The 22,254-nt window shown below is 41.9% G+C and overlaps 1 protein-coding gene and 1 non-coding gene across 5 annotated transcripts in view; both read left to right on the top strand.

Annotated features, from left to right (window-relative positions):
- The window catches only part of Vps13c (vacuolar protein sorting 13 homolog C), a 163,087-nt gene that overhangs the window by 23,465 nt on the left and 117,368 nt on the right, over positions 1–22,254 (top strand). For 2 of the 4 annotated variants that reach the window (XM_004662513.2, XM_004662515.2), the window contains exons 6-17: positions 1,194–1,256; positions 5,872–5,937; positions 6,207–6,316; positions 8,472–8,531; positions 9,833–9,892; positions 12,008–12,088; positions 13,303–13,360; positions 14,959–15,086; positions 16,784–16,890; positions 17,668–17,839; positions 19,034–19,096; positions 21,435–21,561. In XM_004662513.2, the coding sequence (XP_004662570.2) occupies positions 1,194–1,256; positions 5,872–5,937; positions 6,207–6,316; positions 8,472–8,531; positions 9,833–9,892; positions 12,008–12,088; positions 13,303–13,360; positions 14,959–15,086; positions 16,784–16,890; positions 17,668–17,839; positions 19,034–19,096; positions 21,435–21,561 (1,095 nt within the window). The remainder of the gene's footprint in view (positions 1–1,193; positions 1,257–5,871; positions 5,938–6,206; positions 6,317–8,471; positions 8,532–9,832; positions 9,893–12,007; positions 12,089–13,302; positions 13,361–14,958; positions 15,087–16,783; positions 16,891–17,667; positions 17,840–19,033; positions 19,097–21,434; positions 21,562–22,254) is intronic. The other 2 variants (XM_004662514.2, XM_004662516.2) reach the window with 1 other exon arrangement.
- Positions 8,063–8,169, top strand: LOC123464162. The gene has a single exon (XR_006639403.1). It is a non-coding gene; the product is annotated as a U6 spliceosomal RNA (small nuclear RNA).

Below are 22,254 nucleotides of genomic sequence, written 5' to 3'. Positions count from 1 at the left end.
ACTGTTCTCTGGGTTCCTTGCCTATTTTTTTTCTTTTTTCTTTTTTTCAGTTATCTCCTTGTTTGCTGGACACATTTAGTAGCTTTGAGTATAATTCTGATAATAACCATGCACCTGTGTGAGCATGAACACACGTGCACATGCATTAGAAAAGTGGTCTAGGACATGCAGGGTGAACATATTGCATTCATCCTCTGGTTAGACAATGTGAAATTGTGTATTACACCTGGGTGTAATGAACGCAGAAAGGAGAAAGGATGTTCTAGGTAGAGGAGGCTATGGAGAGCCTTTGTGGGGAATAGCTGGAAGTCTCAGAGTTTGGTAGACTAGATGGATGTCAGGTGAGAAAGAACACTTAGGTCAATTTAAGGAGATTTGAACGACTTGATGATGATGATGATGATGATGATGATGATGATGATAATTTGGCATTCACTGAAGATTCATGAGTCACCGGCTACCCTTCTGCATATTTTCTGTGAATTACCTCACTTAATAGTCACCACCTATGGTATGGGTGCTTAGTTGAGCTGACAGTTAAATATGGTTCTAGATCAAACAAGAAAAAGAAGGGCATGGGATTTGACCCCAGTCCTGCCCCAGCTCCCGTGCTCTTAACCATGAGCAGTAGTAGTGAGTTTGACTCCGTAGTCAGCAGAGTGCGAGTTAGTAAGCTTTGAAACCTCGGGAGCAGCTGATCAGAGCTGGGGAGGCTAACCTTGAGGTGGTGTCTGGGCTCACCCAGATTTGGGGAGGGAGATGGCCGATGGTGCTGTGTGGTCATCATTAATGGGAATGGATATCAAGCACCCAGCAGGCATACATCTTTAAAATGACTTTAAGATGAGTGTTAGTTGCACAGTATTTTCTGAAAAGTGGACAAAATGGCAAGCAAAAAGAGAACCAAAACAACAGATTTTTGTTTGTTTGAAAATTCATCAGAGATTTCAGTGAGGCATTAGCCATAATAGATATTTGCCTGCCTTACTTCACTTGTTAAATTTTTTAATCGTTTGAATATTATTAAAATAAAATTCTTAGGTTGAGAGAATGGAAATGGAGTCACTGTGATTATTTCACTTACTCTGCTACTGGATTTCTAAGTCTTTGGAGTTAAGCTATGTGCATTCTCATGTCAACTAAAGGAGTTTTAAATGCTTTGCATTTTGGTTACTGCTGCCGTGGGACTGCAGGTGCCCATTCAGGAGAGTTCATATATGGCTTGGAACACTTGGTTTGCAAGGACGTCAAGCCTGGTGGGTATGCATGGTTAATTTCATTTAATGCTTGTGCTCTCAGCAGAATTGATACGGTGGTGTGTCACCCTTTAGAAAAATATGGAAATGTAATTCATGTTGTCCCCTCTGCCATCATTTCCCTTGCCCTCCCTTCTGCAGCCATTTCTCCATTGACTGGATGGTGTGTGTTGTGGACACAAGCTCTGGGCTCGTGGGTCAGCAAGCGCGGCTCGCTGCGCTCGTGAAGCTCCCCGTTTGCTCTGCACAGAACTGTGAAATGCGGGCTGCCCTTTGGTTTTAGTTTGCCAGTACAATGGTAGTTTCTCAGCTGGGCACTTTTCTGTCTTAAAGCAGTGATTTTCAAACTCATATCAAGCAACAAAGTGGGATGTTTCTGTAATGCTTTATTCAGAGCCTGTGTGGCGGATGCGCTCGGTGATCTTCTGCCATGCTCCCCCGTGTCTTGGGGCGCTGTCCCGTCACTGTATTGGAATGGGGGCTTCACAAAGGCAAGACAAAGGCCATTTGCTTCAGGGCTGACAGTAGATGCTTTTGTACACCAGGAAGCCTACCAAATGCAATAATGATTTCTTTCTTTTTTCTTTTTGTTTTTTGGTTTCTTGAGGTAGGGTCTCGCTCTAGCCCAGGCTAACCTGGAATTCACTATGTACTCTCAGGGTAGCCTTGAACTCACGGCGATTCTCCTACCTCTGCCTCCTGAGTGCTGGGAATTTTTGAGATTTTTAAAGGATTAGATTTATTGAATGTAGTGGGTCCGTTATTTTGTAGGATCTTATTATATTAATTTAATCACACTTAAGGTCTGTTTTGAGTAAATGGTACATAGGGTCTGCATCTCAAGTTCTGATCAGTAAGCATCAAGTTTGAATTCTGCAGCTAGAAGCTTGTGTTCATTTCGTCAGGTGGAATTCCTTCTGTGGCAGAGTCAGAGCACTAAGCAAGCATGCGCTGGAGGCGTTTTCCCAATTGCACTACCCTTCAGCAAGTTGCCTGGCTGTGCTAGTGTGCTCCTTCACCCAGCAGAGGGGCTCTCGTGGCGTACGAGGGAGCTTTGCAGGCTGTAAGAGACCCAGGTCTGCGTGCTCTTCCAGCTGCCTTGTGCTCTGATTCTTCCAGGGCGCCCTACCTCTAAGACGTACGCGAGTTCCACTGCACTGCTGCACAAAATCAGTGCGCCTCGTGAAGAGCAGCAGTATCATAATACAGGGAAGATGAAGGGACTCGGTTTCGTTTCTTAAAGATGCATTAATTGGCCTGGGTAAAAAGTACGCTCCACAGTTTTGGTGATGCTGAAGCGAGAATAGTTCATTTTGTTGGTGAACAACAAACTGTTAGTTCTGCTAGCTAGAACTAATGTTTCCTTTCTTTGGTTTCTGAAGGTATATTCTTTCTTCAGTCGGTGTCAGTTTTGTTTTTTTTTTAATTTAGAGCAGTGGGTCTCACCAAGTTGGGATTTTTTTTCAAAACAAAAGTAAGTCATTTACCGTTCACTGAGTTGCTGCTTACACGTGGTGCGAAAGCAGCGGCTCGTGGGCTGCCTTGGCCTGCTCTGGGCAGGTCCCCGCTGCGCCGGCGCTGTGTTCTTCTCCACCGCCCACTCCCTGGAACACAGAAGCGGCCAGCATGCTGCTTTTATCTGATCCACACCAGCTCTGGAGCACGGCTCCTTGATGTCCCCACAGCAGAAAAGAACGCCCACCCCCAGCATTCCTGTGTGACCAAGGAGGCCACTGCCCCAAGGACAGGCTGAACCTGTTGCTTTTTCTTTTTTGTTTGTTTGTTTGTTTTGGTTTTCCGAGGTATGGTCTCACTCTGGCCCAGGCTGACCTGGAATTCACTATGGAGTCTCAGGCTGGCCTTAAACTCAAGGTGATCCTCCTACCTCTGCCTACCGAGTGCTGGGTTTAAAGGCATGCGCCACCACACCTGGATTGGCTGCATTTTTATGTGTGTGAAAGGTCCACTTCAAGTGCAAGGCGGATCAATTGACTATAATTTAAATGAACGCTTCATTAAGATTTCAGATTGTATGATGCAACTGAGCTTAAGGACCACCCTCACACCATATAGGGGTGTCGTACCCATAATTACACAAACTGGCCAAGAAAACACTCCTCTGTTTTCTAATTGCATACCTGCTTCAAAGTCACATTTTCATCATACACTTCAACAAAACAGCATATCCAGCTAAGTGAAGGCAGAGCAGACATGTGCGCCCAGCTGCTTTCTACTAAGGCAGACATCAAAGGGATTTGTGAAGTCATGCGGCTCTTTACTACAGCTTTTAATTTGGAAATACAGCCAGTTTTTTATTTTTTAAGAAAAGTATTATATTAATTATTATTATTGTTTTGGTTTTCCAAGGTAGGGTCTCACTGTAGTCCAGACTGGCTTGGAATTCACTATGTAGTCTCAAGAATGGCCTCAAACTCAACGATCCTCCTACCTCTGCCTCCCGAGTGCTGGGATTAAAGGTGTTTGCCACCATTCCCAGTTTATTTATTTATTTTGACAGAGAGAGAGAGAGATAGAGATAGATAGATAGATATTGAGAATATGAGAATGGGCATGCCAGTGCCTCTCATCATTGCAAACAAACTCCAGATGCATATGTCACCTTGTGCATCTAGATTATGTGGGTACTGAGGAATTGAACCAGGATCCTTAGGCTTCACAAATGCCTTAACCACCAAGCCATTTCTCCTACCCCCTTTTAAAATTCTTTTTCTTTAAGTTTTTTAAATTATTTATTTAAGAGTGACAGACAGAGAAAGAGGCAGATAGAGAGAGAGAGAGATAATGGGCATGTCAGGGCCTCCTGCCACTGCAAACGAACTCCAGATGCATGCATTCCCTTGTGCATCTGGCTTATGTGGGTACTGGTGAATTGAACCTGGGTCCTTAGGCTTTATAGGCATGTGCCTTAACCACTAAGCCATCTCTCCATCCCCTCCTTTATTTTTAAATGGTCTTCTTTGAGAACTCAGTGTGTATATGTTTGATTTGTGAGTGAAATAGGATCAGCAACTGATCCTGTGTTAAACACTAGTGTATATGTCAGCTAGGTTCTTTTATGTTTGCTAAATATTTTCCTCTTGATATTTAATTGAGTTTATTCTTTTTTTTTTTTTTTGAGGTAGGGTCTCACTCTAGTCCAGGCTGACCTGGAATTCAGTATGTAGTATCAGGGTGGCCTCAAATTCACTGCAGTCCTCCTACTTCTGCCTCCCAAGTGCTGGGGTTAAAGGCGTGCACCACCACACCTGGCTTTAGAGTTTATTCTTATATTCAGAGTTTGTTTCCTAATTTTGGAGAGCAGCTTGGCAAATACCAAGGAAGAACAAAGGAAAAGTTAAAACATTTTCTCTCAAATATATACACATTTACATATTTTAATATGCAAATGTGAATTTTTTGACTCATTTGAACAGACAAATAGAGTGTACTTTGTGGTCAGATACAAATCCCTGTCTCGAGGAAGCTCCCTGCCACGTGATGCCTCCTGTCTGATGGCAGAAGGTTTGTGTAGACAGCAGACAGACACAGTGCCAGTGCTGTTTGATAGAGTCCTGAGTAAGGTACAGGCCCAGGGCTGCTTAGAGCAGGTGTAAAAAGATTCCCCCAGGCAGTGGTGAAGCCTTCTAGAAGGTTCTCAGTAAGTAACCAAAGAGTTTACACAACTCAAGTGTACAAGAGGTGCGTGTAGGGAGGCTCTAGGCATTGGACGCTATGCCTGCTTTCAGAAAACCACGCTTAGCATTTCTAGTTCCAGTGCAGGGGAGCGCGGCAAGAGGCAGGACAGGACCAAGGAGCGGGCAGAGCGCGAAGGCCGTGTCGTGCAGACACGTGATTGACGCACAGAGAGCGTTCAAGTGGCCTTGAACATGGGGCGACAGGCTTGGTTAGTCTTTCAGAAGAAGCCAAGAAGCCTGAGGTGGATGGAGGCCAGGCCGAGATCGTGAGGGCCTGCCTCCGGAGTAAAGACTGCAGGCTGTTGGTTGGCAGTTGACTGAAGTTTGGATATTGGGTAACAAAAAGTGTTGGATAATGCCAAAATGCCAACTACTAAATAAAAGAGGAATTACTCAACTAATTGAATACACCACTCGGTGTATATTTTGCCCCACTATGTTTTGTGATGTGTGATGTCGTTAACTAATCTTGCTTGTGCAGGGTGTCATCCAGAGAGGTCCTCAGCACCTACCCTTTTCATTCCATATGCACGCCTATGTCTCTACCACGCTTTGATCAACACCTGAAAGTTTTACATTGTTTTTATTACATTTCCAATATTTTTGTAACATTGAGATTAAAGTGAATCTTTATATTGTAAAGTCATAAATATGAAAAAGGCATTGAGAGTAGGTATTTCATACAGTTTTTATGTAATTGCACCAGCCAAGTTATCCTCTAGATGAAAGGTTATTCTTTTCTGAAGAATGCTTCTCTAGACTAAGACAGTTTGTGAATGTGTGCTTGTCAGCTTAGACTAAGGTAAGGTGGGCTATACCAAGCTTTGCTATGAGGAAGAGTTCTCTTATTTTCTTTTCTGTCCTCTTGTCTGCTAACTTGAATTTTATCCTTTTCTCACTAAAATGCTTCCACTGAGAAGGACGTAAGCGTAAAAAGCACAAAAAACATTTTAAGAAACGTTTCAAAGGTCTTGACCGCTGCAAAGGTAGGTAAAAGTAGTATTTATGCCCTGTGTTCTTCGCGCACATTGCCACTCGGTTTCTGTGTTGGAAGGTAAAATTGATGTTAGCTTACAGTTTAACATCAAAAATAAATTTCATGTTGGAACTATATATTAAAGTCCAAAATAAATAAATAAAGACCCGAGAACAGGTATAATTTCCAGTGAGTAGTGCCTTAGCTCTCCTTTGTCATTGGTTATGAGTTATGTAAGAATTGCAACTGCTAAACTTATATTTTTCTATTTTTTTATAGATAAGCCTAAAGAAGCAAAAAAGGATACGTTTTTGGAAAAATTGGCGACTCAAGTAATAAAAAATGTACAAGTAAAAATTACAAATATCCATATTAAATATGAGGATGATGTAAGTCATTTTCATTTTTAAGTTGATAGCTAAATGTATATTTTATGATATTCTTGATCGTCCATTTCTGGATTGTTTTTACCCAATTTAAATCCAAGACTGATTTTTGTTTCAATGTGAGCGTGCTACAAGAACACCCTTTTATGTCAGTCTGTGTTAGTTGGGCGGGTTCATGGATAGACATAGTATAAAATCACCCCATGGGATGTTCTCTATTATTTATTTCATCATTAAGGTATAATTTTAGGGAGCTAATTTTCTTTTTATATTGACAAAAGCTCATTTTAAAAAGTGATCAATATTGATGATGGTAGTTGGCAGAAAAGGGGGTCTGGTAATTCTGTAATAACTAATTCAGTTTCCTCAACAGTCCACAGAGATGGGTTGAACCAGCCACAGGTTTTTACCATGAGTGAGAAACCAAACTTCACCCCAAATCTAAAGAGATGACATTAATGTAGTTAAAATGCAGCGTATATTTAAATTATTACACATTATTTCAAACACACAGTTGAGCATGGTGGTTTTCATCTATCATTTCAACACTCTGGAGGCAGAGCCAGGAGGATTGCCTCAAGTGCAAGGCCTGCCTGGACCACAGAGAGACCTTGTCTCGAAGAACAAAACCAACCAAACAAAAGTGAATAAAAGTGTAAAACATTTTTGAGAAAACTTGAATTTTATCATTTACCTAGGCAAGCAGAAATGTTCTGTGTCTTCTAAAATAGATATAGAATTCCTTTTTGTCTTGAATTTGCCTGGCTTGAGTGAAAGAAAAGCAAAGTGACACATGGAGACTTTCCTTCCCTCCCCTAGGTTCTCCTGAAGCAATGTGCAATAAGACATGCCGTGCTTCCAGAAAAGTTTTCTCAGGCTTACTTTCCCTTTGGCTTTATGAAGTTATTAAAGTGAATTTTATTAATAAACTTTTCTTAACTCATCAGTATTCTTGTTTATAATAAACCCAAGAAATAGTGTATATCAAAAATGTCTGTATTCATGATAAGATACTACTCAACGTGAACACAGCCAGTTCAGTCACTTGCAGTTGCTTGGATGGAACTGGCCATTATTATGTTCAGTGAAATATGCCAGTCTCAGAGAGACAAATACTGCCTGATCTCACTTAAGTGTGTGGTATCTAAAATGTCAGGCTCAGAAAGAGAGGAGAGTGGTGGTCATCAGAAGTTGTGGGCAGGAGGAAGAGTGGACAGTAGGTAAGCTTCAGAGAGAAGGAAGCAGTTCTGGCGCTGTGTTGAACGGCACTGTCACAGTAGTTCTTAACCAGGAATCTTTCAGAGCGGCCGTGAGAGGTTCTAAAGACTATCACCATATAAAAAGGAGACATAAAGGGTGGAGAAAGGAAGGGAGGAGGATACTTAATAGGTTGATACTGTATATATGTAATTACAATGATTGTAATGGGGAGGTAATATGATGGGGAATGGAATTTCAAATGGGAAAGTGTGGGGGTGGGGAGGGAGGGAATTACCATGGGATATATTTTATAATCATGGAAAATGTTAATAAAAATTTAAAAAGAAAAAAAAAAAGACTATCACCATAAAGAAGTGAAAAGCATGTGAGTGATATGTAAGCTCATTACCTGTACGTGATTCTCCCACAGGTTGTACATGTGTAGAAATAACCCCGTTCGTACTCTGTACATCTGTAATTAGAACTGGTCAATCTGAGAATCAGTAAGAAACCCCTAACGACATCTTCCCGAGCAGGAATCTCTGTTTGGTGCTTGCTTTGGCAGCACATCTACTAAAATTGGAACGATATAGAGAAGATTAGCATGGCCCCTGCACAAGGATGACATGCAAATTCATGAAGCGTTCCATATTTTTAATCAGAGAGCCAGAGACCCAGAGCCCCCAACACCTCATCACTGAAGCAGACCAAAAATGAACCCAACATGGCTCAGGGAAATTTTGCAGAAGAGGGGCTGGAAAGAATGTCAGAGCCACATGTTGGGCCATGATATGCAGAGACATTTATCCTACCCATAACTTACTGCCACCTACTCCCTTCAGTCCTTTGAACCCAGTTGGGTGATGTGACTTCCTTGTAGATGGGTCCCCTTTTGTGTGTATTAGAGGGTGGGATGTACGTGCTCCTTGTTGCTTATGTCCCCTTTCTTCTTTGGTAGGTCACTGATCCAGAGAGGCCTCTTTCATTTGGTGTCACACTGGGAGAATTTAGTCTACTGGTAATGTTGCAATTTGTAAACTTTCTGAAGTCAAATCTGTGATGTGCCTAAAATAAATGATTCCTACGATGGGTAGCTATTTTATTTTTGATGAACTCTCTTGCCACAGTTTTTTTTAGGAGCTCAACATTTTTAGTGATCCTGTTATTTTACTTTATAATTACTTTAATTTTTTGTTGTTTCCATATAACAAATGTTGTGCAATTTGGAAGGAATAACAACAGTATCTTAGACATACAGGGAATTAAAGACAGATGAATTTCTGTAGTGACCCGTATTCACACTTGGCACAATTGAGTGTGGTCTTCAGATGTTTAACGCGTACATGCGTGTGTGTATGTGTGTGTGACAGATAGCTGACATGTTCATACAGATAGAAAATGTGCGTGTATTTGTGTTTCAGACAGCTAACGTGTACGTGTGTGTGTTATAGTCAACATGTTCATGTATGTGTTTCAGATAGAAAACGTGCATACATTTGTGTTTCAAGCAGCTAACATGTATATGTGTGTGTGTGTGTGTGTGTTACAGATAGCTAACATGGCCAGCAAGTGTAGCCAACCCAGTGGGCTGTGGGTCAGTGAGAGACCCCACCAGAAGGAATAAGATGGAGAGCAGTCGAGAAAGATACTGCTCTTCCATCTTTCCAGTCACAATCTAAATTTGAAAGCTAAGGTTCTCTTTCAAGTCTGATCAGGATCTCATGTCCCGTGTCCCCAAGAGGAAGGCTCTTCATAACTGTCCGCACCCCACCCAGGCTCCAGAACCACTGTTCTCCTCCTCATTTTTCCCGGCTCTTGTTGAGAGCTTCCTACCTGGGCCACCCTTCCTTCCCACCTCCTCTGTCTCCCAGCCACCTTACTGTGGCTCTGCTCGGGCCGAAGCTCTTTCTGTGATGCTTTTGCTGTCTGAAGTCAGCGTCTGGCCTCGCTGAGCACCGGGCGGCGCTGTGATCTCTTGCTCGGCTTGCGTCCCGCTTGCCAGTGACTGTTGTGCTTAGGAACGCGTGCCTTCCTCAGAGCCCCCGCTGGCTCTGCTTTCACTCACACCCAGGTCTTCCACGCTTCAGACTTGTAGTAGCCCAATGGTTTTTCTGGATGAAGGAGCACAGTTGAATTAGGACCTCCTCAGTTCGATTTATCATGGCTCTTTTGCTTTTGCGTTAAAAATATGTACAGACACAGCTAATATTAGCCAGCACTGGCTGGATTCCTTTTCCCCCCAAATATTTAGTCACTGTCTGTATGGTGTTATATGATATATATGCCACTTCGTGATGTTTATTCTCCCTTATATTTCAGACTACAAATGAACATTGGACTCCATGTGTATTAAATGAAGCTGAAAAAATTATATATAAGGTATTCCATTATAATTAGAGTAAAACTTCTGTTAAGTTCTTAGGTGTAAACATGATATGCTTCCTTGAAGAGACCTTAATGGAGCAGAATGTGCTGTTACTGTGAATGAAAAGTTAGACTCCTCTTTTTGTATTTTGAAAAGCCAACTTTTTTGGTTTATTTATTTATTTATTTATTTGAGAGCGACAGACACAGAGAGAAAGACAGATAGAGGGAGAGAGAGAGAATGGGCGCGCCAGGGCTTCCAGCCTCTGCAAACGAACTCCAGACGCGTGCACCCCCTTGTGTATCTGGCTAACGTGGGACCTGGGGAACCGAGCCTTGAACCGGGGTCCTTAGGCTTCACAGGCGAGCGCTTAACCGCTAAGCCATCTCTCCAGCCCTTTTTTTTTTTGAGGTAGGGTCTCTAGCCCAGGCTGATGCTGGAATTCACCATGGAGTCTCAGGGTGCCCTCGAACTCACGGCAATCCTCGTATGTCTGCCTCTCCAGTGCTGGGATTAGAGGTGTGTGCCACCTTGCCCGGCATGAAAAGCCAACTTTTCATATAAATTTCTTTTGTGGAGATAATTTTCATGTTCCTGTAAGTAGGTGTCTTTACACTTATAAACCATGAAAGGTCAGTGTATTAATACATTGTATGTTGAAGATATACCAAATTCAACACCTCTGGGCTTCAAAAGCTTTGGGAAAGAGTGCAATAAAGTACGAGCACTTATGCTTATAGTAAATGAACTGACTGAGGAGCAACCTTTGACCGTGTGTAACGTCAGAAGAGCACGTGGAGGCAGGAGTGGGTATTTTGTTTCTTTCTTTCCTTCCTTTTTTTTTTTTTTTTTGTTGGTTTGAGGTAGGGTCTTGCTCTGGTCCAGGCTGACCTGGAACTTGCTATGCACTCTCAGGATGGCCTGTAACTCAAGGCAATCCTCCTACCTCTGCCTCCTAAGTGCTGGGATTAAAGGTGTGTGCCACCATGCCCGGCAGGAGTGGATATTTCTAACAAAGTGGTTCACCAAAGTGGTGATCTACTATTTTTAAAAAATCTAATGTATTCAGGGTTGTTGTGTCTTAAATTTTGTCCAGTCAGGGTTCGAGGTAATCAGTGTATGGACCCCTCCTGCATATAAAAGGCTAAATTTTGTATTTTAAGTAGATTGTCTTTTAGTCAGTTTATTAAATAACTCATATATGAATTTTAAAATACAGCATACATCGTATGACACAAATTAGAGTATTTGATACTGACTGAGTTTTTACAAACCTGGCTTCACAAAGCAGACAGAAGTATGTGCCGAGTGCTGAGTGTCCTCACAGACTCGACCTCACCCTTGGCAGAGCTAGGGCGCTGTGGGAGGCAGATTAATGCGAGAGTAGAATACGCCTACGTGAGATCTCAATTAACGTTAAATATCTAACTCGTTCTCTACTTTGAAAACCCAGTAAGTAAGTAAATAAAAAATAAAACAAATCAGGGATGAAAAGAAGTGCAGTGTCTAGTGTTGGCTCTGCATCTTGCCATGTGACTGTCAGTGGCTGCTCTCCCACTGTGTTTAGCTGCCACATGAAGAGACTGCATAAAAATGAACATTTCCCAAGTGGGATTGTGTAAAAGACAGAGTGATTGTGACAGTATTACACGCTCTAGAAAACATATTCTTTGATCAAATAAGGTGGCTGATTAACACGCTATACTACGCCTTACAGTAAACTCCCACTTCACAGCGCTTCAGATATGGCCTGCACAGTGGCCTTGCTCGGTCGGGGCTCCCCCACTTTGTCAGTCATAGACTCCTCTCCTGCCTCCCCTCCCCTGGGAGCAGCCGTTGGTTTCTGTTGAGGGAGTCACATCTTTGTTACCCAAGCAAACATTTGCTGAGTCTGGTAAATTCTGAATTCTCAATAAAGATAGATAACTGAATGACTAAAGCTCTTGGAAGTGCTCTCAGCATTTAGCATATCTGAATTAAAAGCTGAATGGATACATTGTCCTTTATTTTTGCATTATTTTTTGTCCTTTAAAGGTCAGCATTTTAGTTGGATAATTTTGTATCTGTGAACATGAGAGTAGCGCTTTTTATATATCTGTAACTTCTGTGTTTCTTGTTTCTCTTTGTAGCTTATGAGACTTGACAGTCTTACTGCCTACTGGAATGTGAACTGCTGTCTGTCTTATCATGGGTCAAGGGAACACATCTTGGTAATTCCCATTTATACTTACAGACACTAACTACACTTCCTAGATGTGATTCGTAAGAGAGGTCCTCACTGAGAGAAGGTATTAGTTATTTGTTTAATTTGCATTTCACCAAAGTAGAAGTGTGAAAAAAAAAACCTTTTTTTTTTGATTTGTGCTGTCAGGCTTTGCAAGCATGCACCTTTAACCACTGAACCATCTATCCAGCCCAGTTTTTACTCAATTTTTTTTTTTCATTTATTTATTTGCAAGCAGTGAGAGACAGAGAGAATGGGAGCACCAGGGCCTGTAACCGCTGCAAATGAATCCCAGATGCATGCACCACTTTTTGCCTCTGGCTTTACATGGGTACTGGGGAATTAGACTCTGCCCATTAGGTTTTGCAGGCTAGTGCTTTAACGCTGAGACATCTCTCCAGCGAAGATTTTACTTTTTATTAATGTCAGTGTGTAGGTGCGTGCATGTCTGTGTGTGTGTGTGTGTGTGTGTGTGTAGGTTGAAACTGCACATACGTGCAAGTACAAGTGAAGGCCAGAGGACCACACTGGGTATCCCAGAAATGTTTCTTTGAAATCCATTATGTGTCTTCAAAAAAGCACTTATGATTTTGAAGATGTTTTGATATGGGAAACTGTTCAGTTAAAACTTCACTTACGTCTTTTATGTTGATCGTGATAGCATTCTCATTATGTAATTTTGTACGAGAATGATGAGTTCTGAAGAATGAGGATCCTGTTCGGATCTAGAGCATCAGTCTTCTTGCAAGTGTTGTAGCCATCTGTGGTGATGATGTCCTGCGCGGTGGGAGATGAAGCCCATGCTGCAGCGTGCTGAGGAAAGCGCAGTATTGTTTCTTCACTCAGAGGAGAATGGCAGACTAGTTGTACTTTCTGAATTGCATAAATTTCAAGATTTTGTACTATTTCTCAGAAAGATACTGTAGCAAATTCTTGGTCTTTGAGTAGAAATCTGTGGGTGTATATGTATTTGTGGTTTAGTTTTCATAGAGAGGAACATAATATGATGTTTCTAGATATTTAATGCTTCCTGTATCTTTATTCTGAAGAAATTTACCTGTCAATTTTTGCTCAGCACATTCTAAAAAAGTCACACAGAGAGTAATAAAGATATTGATATAACAGCCAAGGGTGTTTTTGTGTTTTGCTGAATATGTGTATTTTTTCATTCTCACATAGTTTTTTTTTTTGGTTACTTAGGATCAGTTGAAATGTGAAATTCTTACCAGCAGTAATATACCTCCAAACCATCAGTACAGTAAGTACTAGTGAAAGTTGACTTCATCTTCTAAGAAGAAACATGGAATTATATATTTTAACAAACTTTTTTCCCATAGTTTTATTATTTAACACATAATGTATTATTTGGTACCTTAACTTTATAGTACTTGGGCATGTAAGCGCTTAGGCTTAGAGCGTAACTACTTGGGCTAGATTGTAACCTGCTGCTGCTGGAGAAGAGCAGAGACGGGCCGAGCAGCCACAGCTGCCTCCTGTGCCCTTTGCTTCCTTCGGGTCTCTGCTTAGGGCTTAGGTCCCCTTCTTTCTCCCTCCTCTCTCCCCCTTCATTTCTTTGGAAATCTCTAGAATCTTGGCATTCAGGTCACCCCAAGCTTGCACTATTGCAGTAGTAAGAAGCAGTCTTCCTGGCCATATTTTTAAGTGAACCCTTCTGTTTTTGGCAGCCTCTCCTCTGTTTCCAAGCTAGGTCTGTTAGCCAGGCAGCCTGCCCCATCATCGGTGCCAGGCATCTTCCGTGCGTCAGTCCTGCCCCACGACGCATGACCACGACACCTTCAGCTTGTTTCTCGCAGTGGTCGTCCTAAGCTCTCTCCTTATTCCACACTGCCGTGGTTCTCGGTTCCATTTTCATGCCCTTTATAGCTAACTGCTGCTGGATGACACTTACTCATAGACCATTTAATGTTAGCAAAAATTTGAAGTGGCTTCAGTTTGTGAAATCATTTACTTCCATTGATAAAAATATGAAATGTCATTCTTAGGCATTTATAAAGAACCTAGATATCAGTTAAACCGTTTGTAAATTACAATGATGAGGTGGTGCATTTACGGAGTTTTCATACTATTCATGGTTAAAACTGGCCACCCTGCTTAGCACAGTCATCTTCTAAAGCAGACCTGTGTACACCATGACTACACCTCAAACATGTTTTCTTTCTATTTATTTTATTCATTTGCAAGGGGGGGAGAGAGAGAGGGAGACACGGAGAGCAAGAGAATGAGAATGGGTGCACCAGGGCCTCCAGCTGCTGCAGACAGACTCCAGATGCTTGTGCTGCCTACTGCATCTGGCTTTATGTGGGTGCTAGGGAATCGAACCTGGGTCCTTAGACTTTGCCAGAAAGCACCTTAACTGCTGAGCCATCTGTCCAGCCCCAAGCATGTTTTCTTTGTGGACTCTTTAGATGACACATGTGACATCATTGTGATAACTGTAAAGTGGTGTTTTTTCCCCCTAGGGTGATTTTAGTTATGGCCCTGTTTCTAAATTGTGCCAATGAATAAGACAAATTAGATTTATTTTCTTCCTTTGATAATCAAATCATTTGAAATCAAAGAGAAGGCAGACTTTATACAAGGATTATCTCTCTTTTGTTCACTTCTTACCTGGAAAGGTAGGACTCCTGTGTCCTCCGTGGAGATAGCACTTGAGATGGTCAGGTGGAAAGTTGGTGTTCCCCAGAGAAGCCATGTTTACTGAGTTTTGGGTAATGGTTTTGTGACATGTACTTTGGATCATTTTTTAACCTGCAGAGTAACTGTGTTCTCTTAAGTAATAGTTGTTCAAATGTAAAAGCATGTAAACTTACCTAATACCTTCCCATGTGATATAAGTTTTCCAGCCAGTCTCAGCCTCTGCAAAGTTCTACATGAATCCTTATGCAGAGACAGAGCTCAGAACGCCCAAACTTGACGGGAACATTGAAGTGCAGAACATTGCCATTGAACTGACCAGGCCGCAGGTGAGTCGGGGCATTTCTGGCATTGATGAGCCTTGAGTTGTGTCTGGTCTCTCCTCTACTTCACTCCTTCACTGATGCCCTGGAACTACTTTTGGTTCAGTATGCTGAGGTTGGAGTCTTTGAAAGAAAGTCTTGAAAAAAAGTGAATGTCAAATATTTTCTTATATTCTGATCTTCTCATAAATGGTACTTAATCTTATCAAACGGTAGCAGATGCTATTATTTCCTTTTCATTCACAGTTACTGGTGGATGAATTCACTGTTTTCCCTTTTAAGTTTTTAATAGCAGCAGTTGTCAAATATTGTTTCTTTATTTCTACAGCAACTCTGTTGGTTTTTTTTCTTGTTTCTCAAGTGCGGTGGTATGCCCAGAGAGTTTAGATAGCAGACGTGCACAGCTGTACTAAGAGGAAGGCACGAGATGCAGCTCACTGAGCTTTTAGCCTAGTGTGGTCCAGTAAGTGGAGGGCAAATTGCTTTTGTAATTTTAAATTTCCTGTTAGTTCCATTAGTAAAGCAAAAAGAATGGTAAAATTCACTCTTTTTGGGGGGTAGGAAGGGAGGTAGGGTCTTCTTGTTTATTTCTTTTTTTTTTTTTTAAGTATTTTATTTTATTTATTTGAGAGAATGAGAGAGGAAAAGAGACAGAGAGAGAGAGAATGAACACTCCGGGGCCTCCAGCCATTGCAAACGATCTCCAGATGCATGTGCCATCTTGTGCACCTGGCTTATGTGGGTCCTAGGGAATCAAACCAAGGTCCTTTGGCTTTGCAGGCAAACACTGTAACCACCAAGCCATATCTCCAGTCCTTCTTACTTATTTCTGACTGGCCTGGAATGCCTTTGTAGCTCAGACTGGCCTTGAGCTTGCAACAATCCTTCTGCCTTAGCTTTTTGAAGGCTAGGGTTATAAATGCGTGCCCCCACACCTGGCTTAAAAGTAACTTTAATACCTTAGTTTGTTTAACCTAACATTGTAACAACATTATTTTAAAATATTAAAATATATTGTAATACGATACTTTATATCTTTTTCTCCCTTCGTTCTTTGAAATCTGGGCTATATTTCATATTATAGTACATGTTAGTTTAGACACATTTCATATGCCGGATAGCCATTACATTTCTACATAACTCTTAGATAAAATCACATTAAGGAAACTTTGGAGAAAGCTCCACGGGCCATATCCCTAGCCCGAGTCCTCCTTCCTCTGTGTGTGTTTCTCTTCGTTTGGACCATTGTGAGGTCTGCACACAGTGGAGGTGGTGCAGGTAAAGTGGGCACTTTATCTTGCGTTAGTTCCACAGTCATTTTCTGGACAATTTAAAATCAGTGTATGTGCAGCTACTGCTAAAACAGTGGTCCAGAGGAAAATACGTAGTTTCAGAACATACATGGTACATGTTGGCATTTACAGACCCAATATGGCATCATTCTATCATATACATCTATTGCACATTTTAGCATATCTAAAAATAGGATAGGCATTATTGGTAATGTGATAGTTTGTTTGGCAACACTGTTTTCTTTTTTAGTGGAACATAAAAATTGTGTCAGTTTGTAACTCATTTCAAGTTTAATAAAAATAGTATATTATTGAATTATCAGGGAATTAAGAATCTTAGTGACAATAGTGAACAATAGAATAAAGTCATGTGCTCTGTGTAACAAGCACAGTTTTGTTTTGTTTCAATAGTACCTGAGTATGATTGACCTTCTGGAGTCAGTGGATTATATGGTCAGAAATGCCCCTTACAGGAAATACAAGCCTTATCTTCCACTTCACACCAATGGTCGGCAGTGGTAAGTCCAAGCTTATTAGAAATACGTAAATACACAGTCACATGCTGTCAGAGTTCACAGACTTTTAAAGCCAGGTAGTCCAGACTATTAAAAAAAAGATTGATACCTTTTATATGTCCATATCACTTTTTAAAATGAATGTATCCTGTTACAGTTTGTTTTTAAATTCCCAAGCTTTTAACTTTGTGTTCAAGCATTTGAGCATTTAAAAACAAGTCTTGTTAGTCCTCCGTGTGAACTCAGTGTTACAACCTTATGGCCTGTAGCCATGTCACTTAACAATAGACTTAGGTTCTCAGAAATGCATCCTCTGGTGAGTTCTTCGTGTGTGAGCCTCACACAGTATTACAGCCATGACTCCACTAGTCAACATAATCATAGGAGCCCTTGTGGATCTGGGATTTGCCATTTACTGTGTGGCATATAGCATGGCCTACTGTTTCCCAGAGGGTCATTTTGTGCCTTTGTAAGCTTTGCTTTAGCAAAGCCTTGTCCTGGAGTGTTTCCTCATTTCATTTGTTGGTCAAAAAACTGGATTCTGCAGTGTTACTGTTGGACTCTTACTGTAAAGAAGAACAAAACTTACAACAGTGCAGGACCCTAACAAATGTGACAGCGTGACAGGGCAGGACCACCCAACAGGTGTGACAGTGTGACAGGGCAGGACCCCCAACAGGTGTGACAGCGTGACAGGGCAGGACTTGTCAGAAGTGTTTTCTCTTTTTTTTCTTAAAAGCTTTTGTTCATTCATGTGTCCATAATGATATTTGATTCCAGGTGGAAGTATGCAATCGATTCTGTTCTTGAAGTTCACATAAGAAGACGCACACAGATGTGGTCATGGAGCCACATGCAAAAGCACAGGCAGTTACTGAAGACTTACAAAACTGCTTACAAAACCAAGTTAACGCAGACCAAGGTCTCAGAAGAATTGCAGAAGGAAATTCAGGTATGTTTTGCATTTGCTGGTGAGAGTTGCTTGATACCATCTGCTCAAGGTCTATTGGGCGCTTGTCGCTGGTTCCTGGCGTAGAGAATGTAGGGTGTGGAGAATTCCTGCTATTCCAAAGTACGTGACAGCCACCTGAACAGCACGCTTGGAAGACACAGGTCCTAACATGCGGGACTGGGGTATTTTCTGAGTGTTTGGATCATGGACAGAGTTTCCTCATCTCTCAAGCATGTGCTCATTCTCCTGTACAAATGGAGAGAAAACTGTCTTACAGAGCTGAGAGACACGTGGAGAAAAATACACGCATCAGCTGGAACGCAAGTCACCTCGTCAGTGTGAAGCCCCACCCCAGCTTCTTCAGTCTGCAGTTGACCTGTACATTTGCACTCTTTAACTTTTCTGTGTTTTGTAATGGTGCCTTTAAGAGTGTGTTTGCAATGCAGACTAGGGGGGAGAGAGATCTGTAAGACAGTTCCTAAAGCAAGTCCCCTTCCTGAGTGGCTGAGCAGTCATGTAGACTACGGGAGAGTGAGATTAAGAAAAAGTTTTTTTGTTTATTTTTATTTATTTATTTGAGAGTGACAGAGAAAAAGGTGGGGGGGGGAGAGAGAGAGAGAGAGAGGGTGGGGAGAGAGGGAGAAAGAAAGAAAGGGTGCGCCAGGGCCTCCAGCCACTGCAAACGAACTCCAGATGTGCGCGCCCCCTTGTGCATCTGGCTAACGTGGGTCCTGGAGAATCGAGCCTCGAACCGGGGTCCTTAGTCTTCACAGGCAAGTGCTTAACTGCTAAGCCATCTCTCCAGCCCAAGAGTGAGATTTGTAAAGACAATACCTAAAGCAAGTCCACTTGCTGAGTACTGTGGCTGAGCAGTCATGCAGACTAGGGGAGAGTGAGGATGGCACACGGCTCGGAAGAACGTCCCTTTCCTGAGCATTCTTGTTTCTGGCAGTTAGGATATTCACAAACTGTGATGATCTCACAGAGAAGGTCTCATTTTCATACTGCATTTAAGAAGGATTTACTTTCTCGGAAAACATTCCTGTGAAAAACATTTGACAATAGAAAAGCCTAGTGTGTGTTTTAGCTCATTGCAGGTATTGTGGGCTGGATGAGATGGTCTGGGAGCCACAGAGGTGGTGGTGTCATCTAATGACTGTTTTCCTTGTTTCCTGCTGTCTCTTTGTTTTGCAGGACTTGGAGAAGACTCTGGATGTTTTTAACATAATTTTAGTAAGGCAGCAAGCACAAGTCGAGGTAATCATCTTTATTAGCTGATTTTATGTTTCAGCATGTTGATATCACTTCTGTAAGCCTAGGACAAGACTTCTTTGTGGGAAGTGACTGAGATTTATCAAGACACGAATAAGAATTGGCTTTTATTGCTCAATTTAGTCTCTAGAAATCACACACCCACATAGCCAGTCTCCATTAAGGTCCTGTCATTCTGGGCATGGTTGGTGTGAGCCAGAGGCACGACTGACTGGATGTAGCCAATCCCAGTTTGCTGCCTATTTGATTTGTGTCCCAGCTTTCTCATGTATAAAATATGAACTCGCAGCACCTGCACCCTGCAGTGATTGTGGGGAGCACACTGTGACTCACTTGATGCGCTTAGGGTCTTGTGTGCCTGGGCCCTCGGTAAAGTGACAACGTGAGCGAAAAAGTGACGTTTTTCTTCCTCCTCATTATCATTTGTATTACTGTACAGAAGTGAGCAAGACAGACACAACTCCCTATTACACGCTAGTCATGTCTTATTACACACGTAATTAGAGTAAGTTCAAGAATCTGAGCAAGTATTAAGCCTGCAGTTCCCCTGAGAGACCTGGGAGGATTTCTTCAAAGCTGTAAGCCAGGCTTAGGTGACACACGTTTCCCAAGGCGCTCAGTCTCCGAGGTGGCTGCCCTTGGCATGAGTGCCGCCTGTGCCAGGGTGGAAGGAAACATCCTCATTGTCATCTAGGTGATCTGAGCTCTGGCAGCACTGTGCAATCCCCCAGGGCATTGTCATAAAACACTCACTCTTTCAAGACTGGGTTATTGTGTGCTGGGCCAGGCCAAGGTTCTTTCAGAACCTCTTGCTGGCTGAGCTGCGGTCTTGCTTTTCCCTTTCCTCATTCAAGCGGAGCCGGGATGCTGGCGCTCACGCGGGCGTACCCCAGGGGACTTGTATTTCCCGTGCTTATTCTGCATATCAGCAGCCACGCCTTTTCTTTCCTCATGGAATTTAATTCTTGATTTTTAAGTTCCCTTTATTGTACATGGAATCTGAATGTTAGAAATTCACTGTCAATTTTAAATACTTTAAATTCAGAGTTGGAAGATTATTCAAGTTTCCTTACTCAGGAAATGAAAAGGTAGAATCTAAGTTACTTAATCCTTTATTTCATCATCTGTCTTTTCTTTCTGAAAAGTGGGCAAAGAGAAGGAGCAATAGAAACATACCAGGCTCAGTCGAGGAAGGAGCATGAAACGAGACTCCAGTGCTGTTTTTTTTTTTTTTTTAATATTTTGTCTTTATTTATTTATTTTTGAGAGAGGAAGAGAGGAAGAAGGAGAGAATGGGCACACCAGGGCCTCCAGCCACACTGCAAATGAACTCCAGATGCATGCGTCCCCTTGTGCATCTGACTAATGTGGGTCCTGGGGAATCGAACCTGGGTCCTTTGTCTTTGCAGGCAAAACCTTAACCACTAAGCCATCTCCCTAGCCCTCCAGGGCTGTTTTTATCTCCTTCCTTCCTTCCTTTCTTCCTTCCTTCCTTCCTTCCTTCCTTCCTTCCTTCCTTCCTTCCTTCCTTCCTTCCTTCCTTCCTTCCTTCCTTCCTTCCAAGGTGACACGAGACTTCTGGACTGGGTAAGCTGGGTGTAGAAGCACCTTTCTTTAAAGAACAGCTATTTGTCAGTCTGCAGTTGTGGTGCTTCCTTGAAAGTGTGCATAGTTGGGCTGGAGAGATAGCTTAGCAGTTAAGCACTTGCCTGTGAAGCCTAAGGGCCCAGGTTCGAGGCTCAATCCTCCAGGACCCACGTTAGCCAGGGGCATAAGGGGGCGATCACGTCTGGAGTTCATTTGCAGTGGCTGGAGGCCCTGGTGCACCCATTCTGTCTCTCTCTGTCACTTTCAAGTAAATAAGTAAAATAATTAAAAAAATTTAAAAGAAGTATACATATTGTAATTGTAGAGAACCTTCACTTGAAACCTTAACTATACTGCAGATGAAAAGTATCCTCTCATAGATGCTGTCAGTAGGAGTAGGAAGTAAATTATTAGGGGACTGAATCAGTCAAATTATATTGTGCAGCCGGGCGTGGTGGCGCACACCTTTAATCCCAGCACTTGGGGAGGCAGAGGTAGGAGGATTACCATGAGTTCAAGGCCACCCTGAGACTCCAGAGTGAATGCCAGGTCAGCCTGAGCTACAGTGAGATCCTACCTTGAAAAACAAACAAAAAACAACAATAACAACAAAACCCCCCAAAAGCCTATAATGTATCATTTGATAAAATTTGGCTACTTTGCTTCTTTTACCCTAATGTCTTATTAAAATTAAGTGAATTGATTCTGAATAATTTTTAAAATTTTTGTTTTTTAGGTGATTCGATCTGGGCAAAAATTAAGGAAAAAGTCTGCGGACACAGGCGAGAAACGCGGCTGGTTTAGTGGGTTCTGGGGAAAGAAAGAGTCCAAGAAAAAAGATGATGATTCATTGATTCCTGAGAGTAAGTTCCAAGCAGGGAAATTTGTTGTTCATTGATAAGAAACAAACTACATAAATGATGTCAGCCTGTACTGTATAGGAAAGTATAAGCAAATATGGCATGTGAATTTCATCCCTGTTTGATTGCCTGACTAAAATAAAACTTTGACAAGGAAAATTACTTCTGTAAAGTTTCAAATGTCTTATGTTTAGAGTTCTCATTTCGAATTCCTTGTTGTCAAATTTTACATGGCTATTTAATGACAAGTTGAGCTTTGGATTTGTTAGGGAATTTTAAGATTCTAACGTATGAGAATTGAATTTCCTTAATGGTGTCTCTTCATCCACTTAAAAAATATATTTATTTACTTTATTTGAGAGAGAAAGAAGCAGAGAGGGGAGGGAGAGAATGGGTGTGCCAGGGCCTCCAGCCACTACCGTGTACATCTGGCTTACTTGGGTACTGGGGAATCGAACCTGGGACCCCAGGCTTTGCAGGCAAGCACCTTAACCTCTGAGCCATCTCGCCAGCTTTCGTCTATTCTTAATGTAAGCCTCAAACATAGGATGTTCCTTTTTCTTTTCAAGAAGCTAAAGTTGCATATTAGAGGAAATTATCTGGTTGACTTTGCTGTAGTGTTTGTCCCTGAACTGTTTTTCTGTGAACGTTTTGATTGCATCTGTAAACTGAAACAATAGTTTCCTAAGTGATTGT

Source organism: Jaculus jaculus, chromosome 10 (genome assembly GCF_020740685.1).
Source record: "Jaculus jaculus isolate mJacJac1 chromosome 10, mJacJac1.mat.Y.cur, whole genome shotgun sequence".
NCBI lineage: Eukaryota > Metazoa > Chordata > Mammalia > Rodentia > Dipodidae > Jaculus > Jaculus jaculus.
This window is presented reverse-complemented; position numbering and strand designations above follow the sequence as displayed.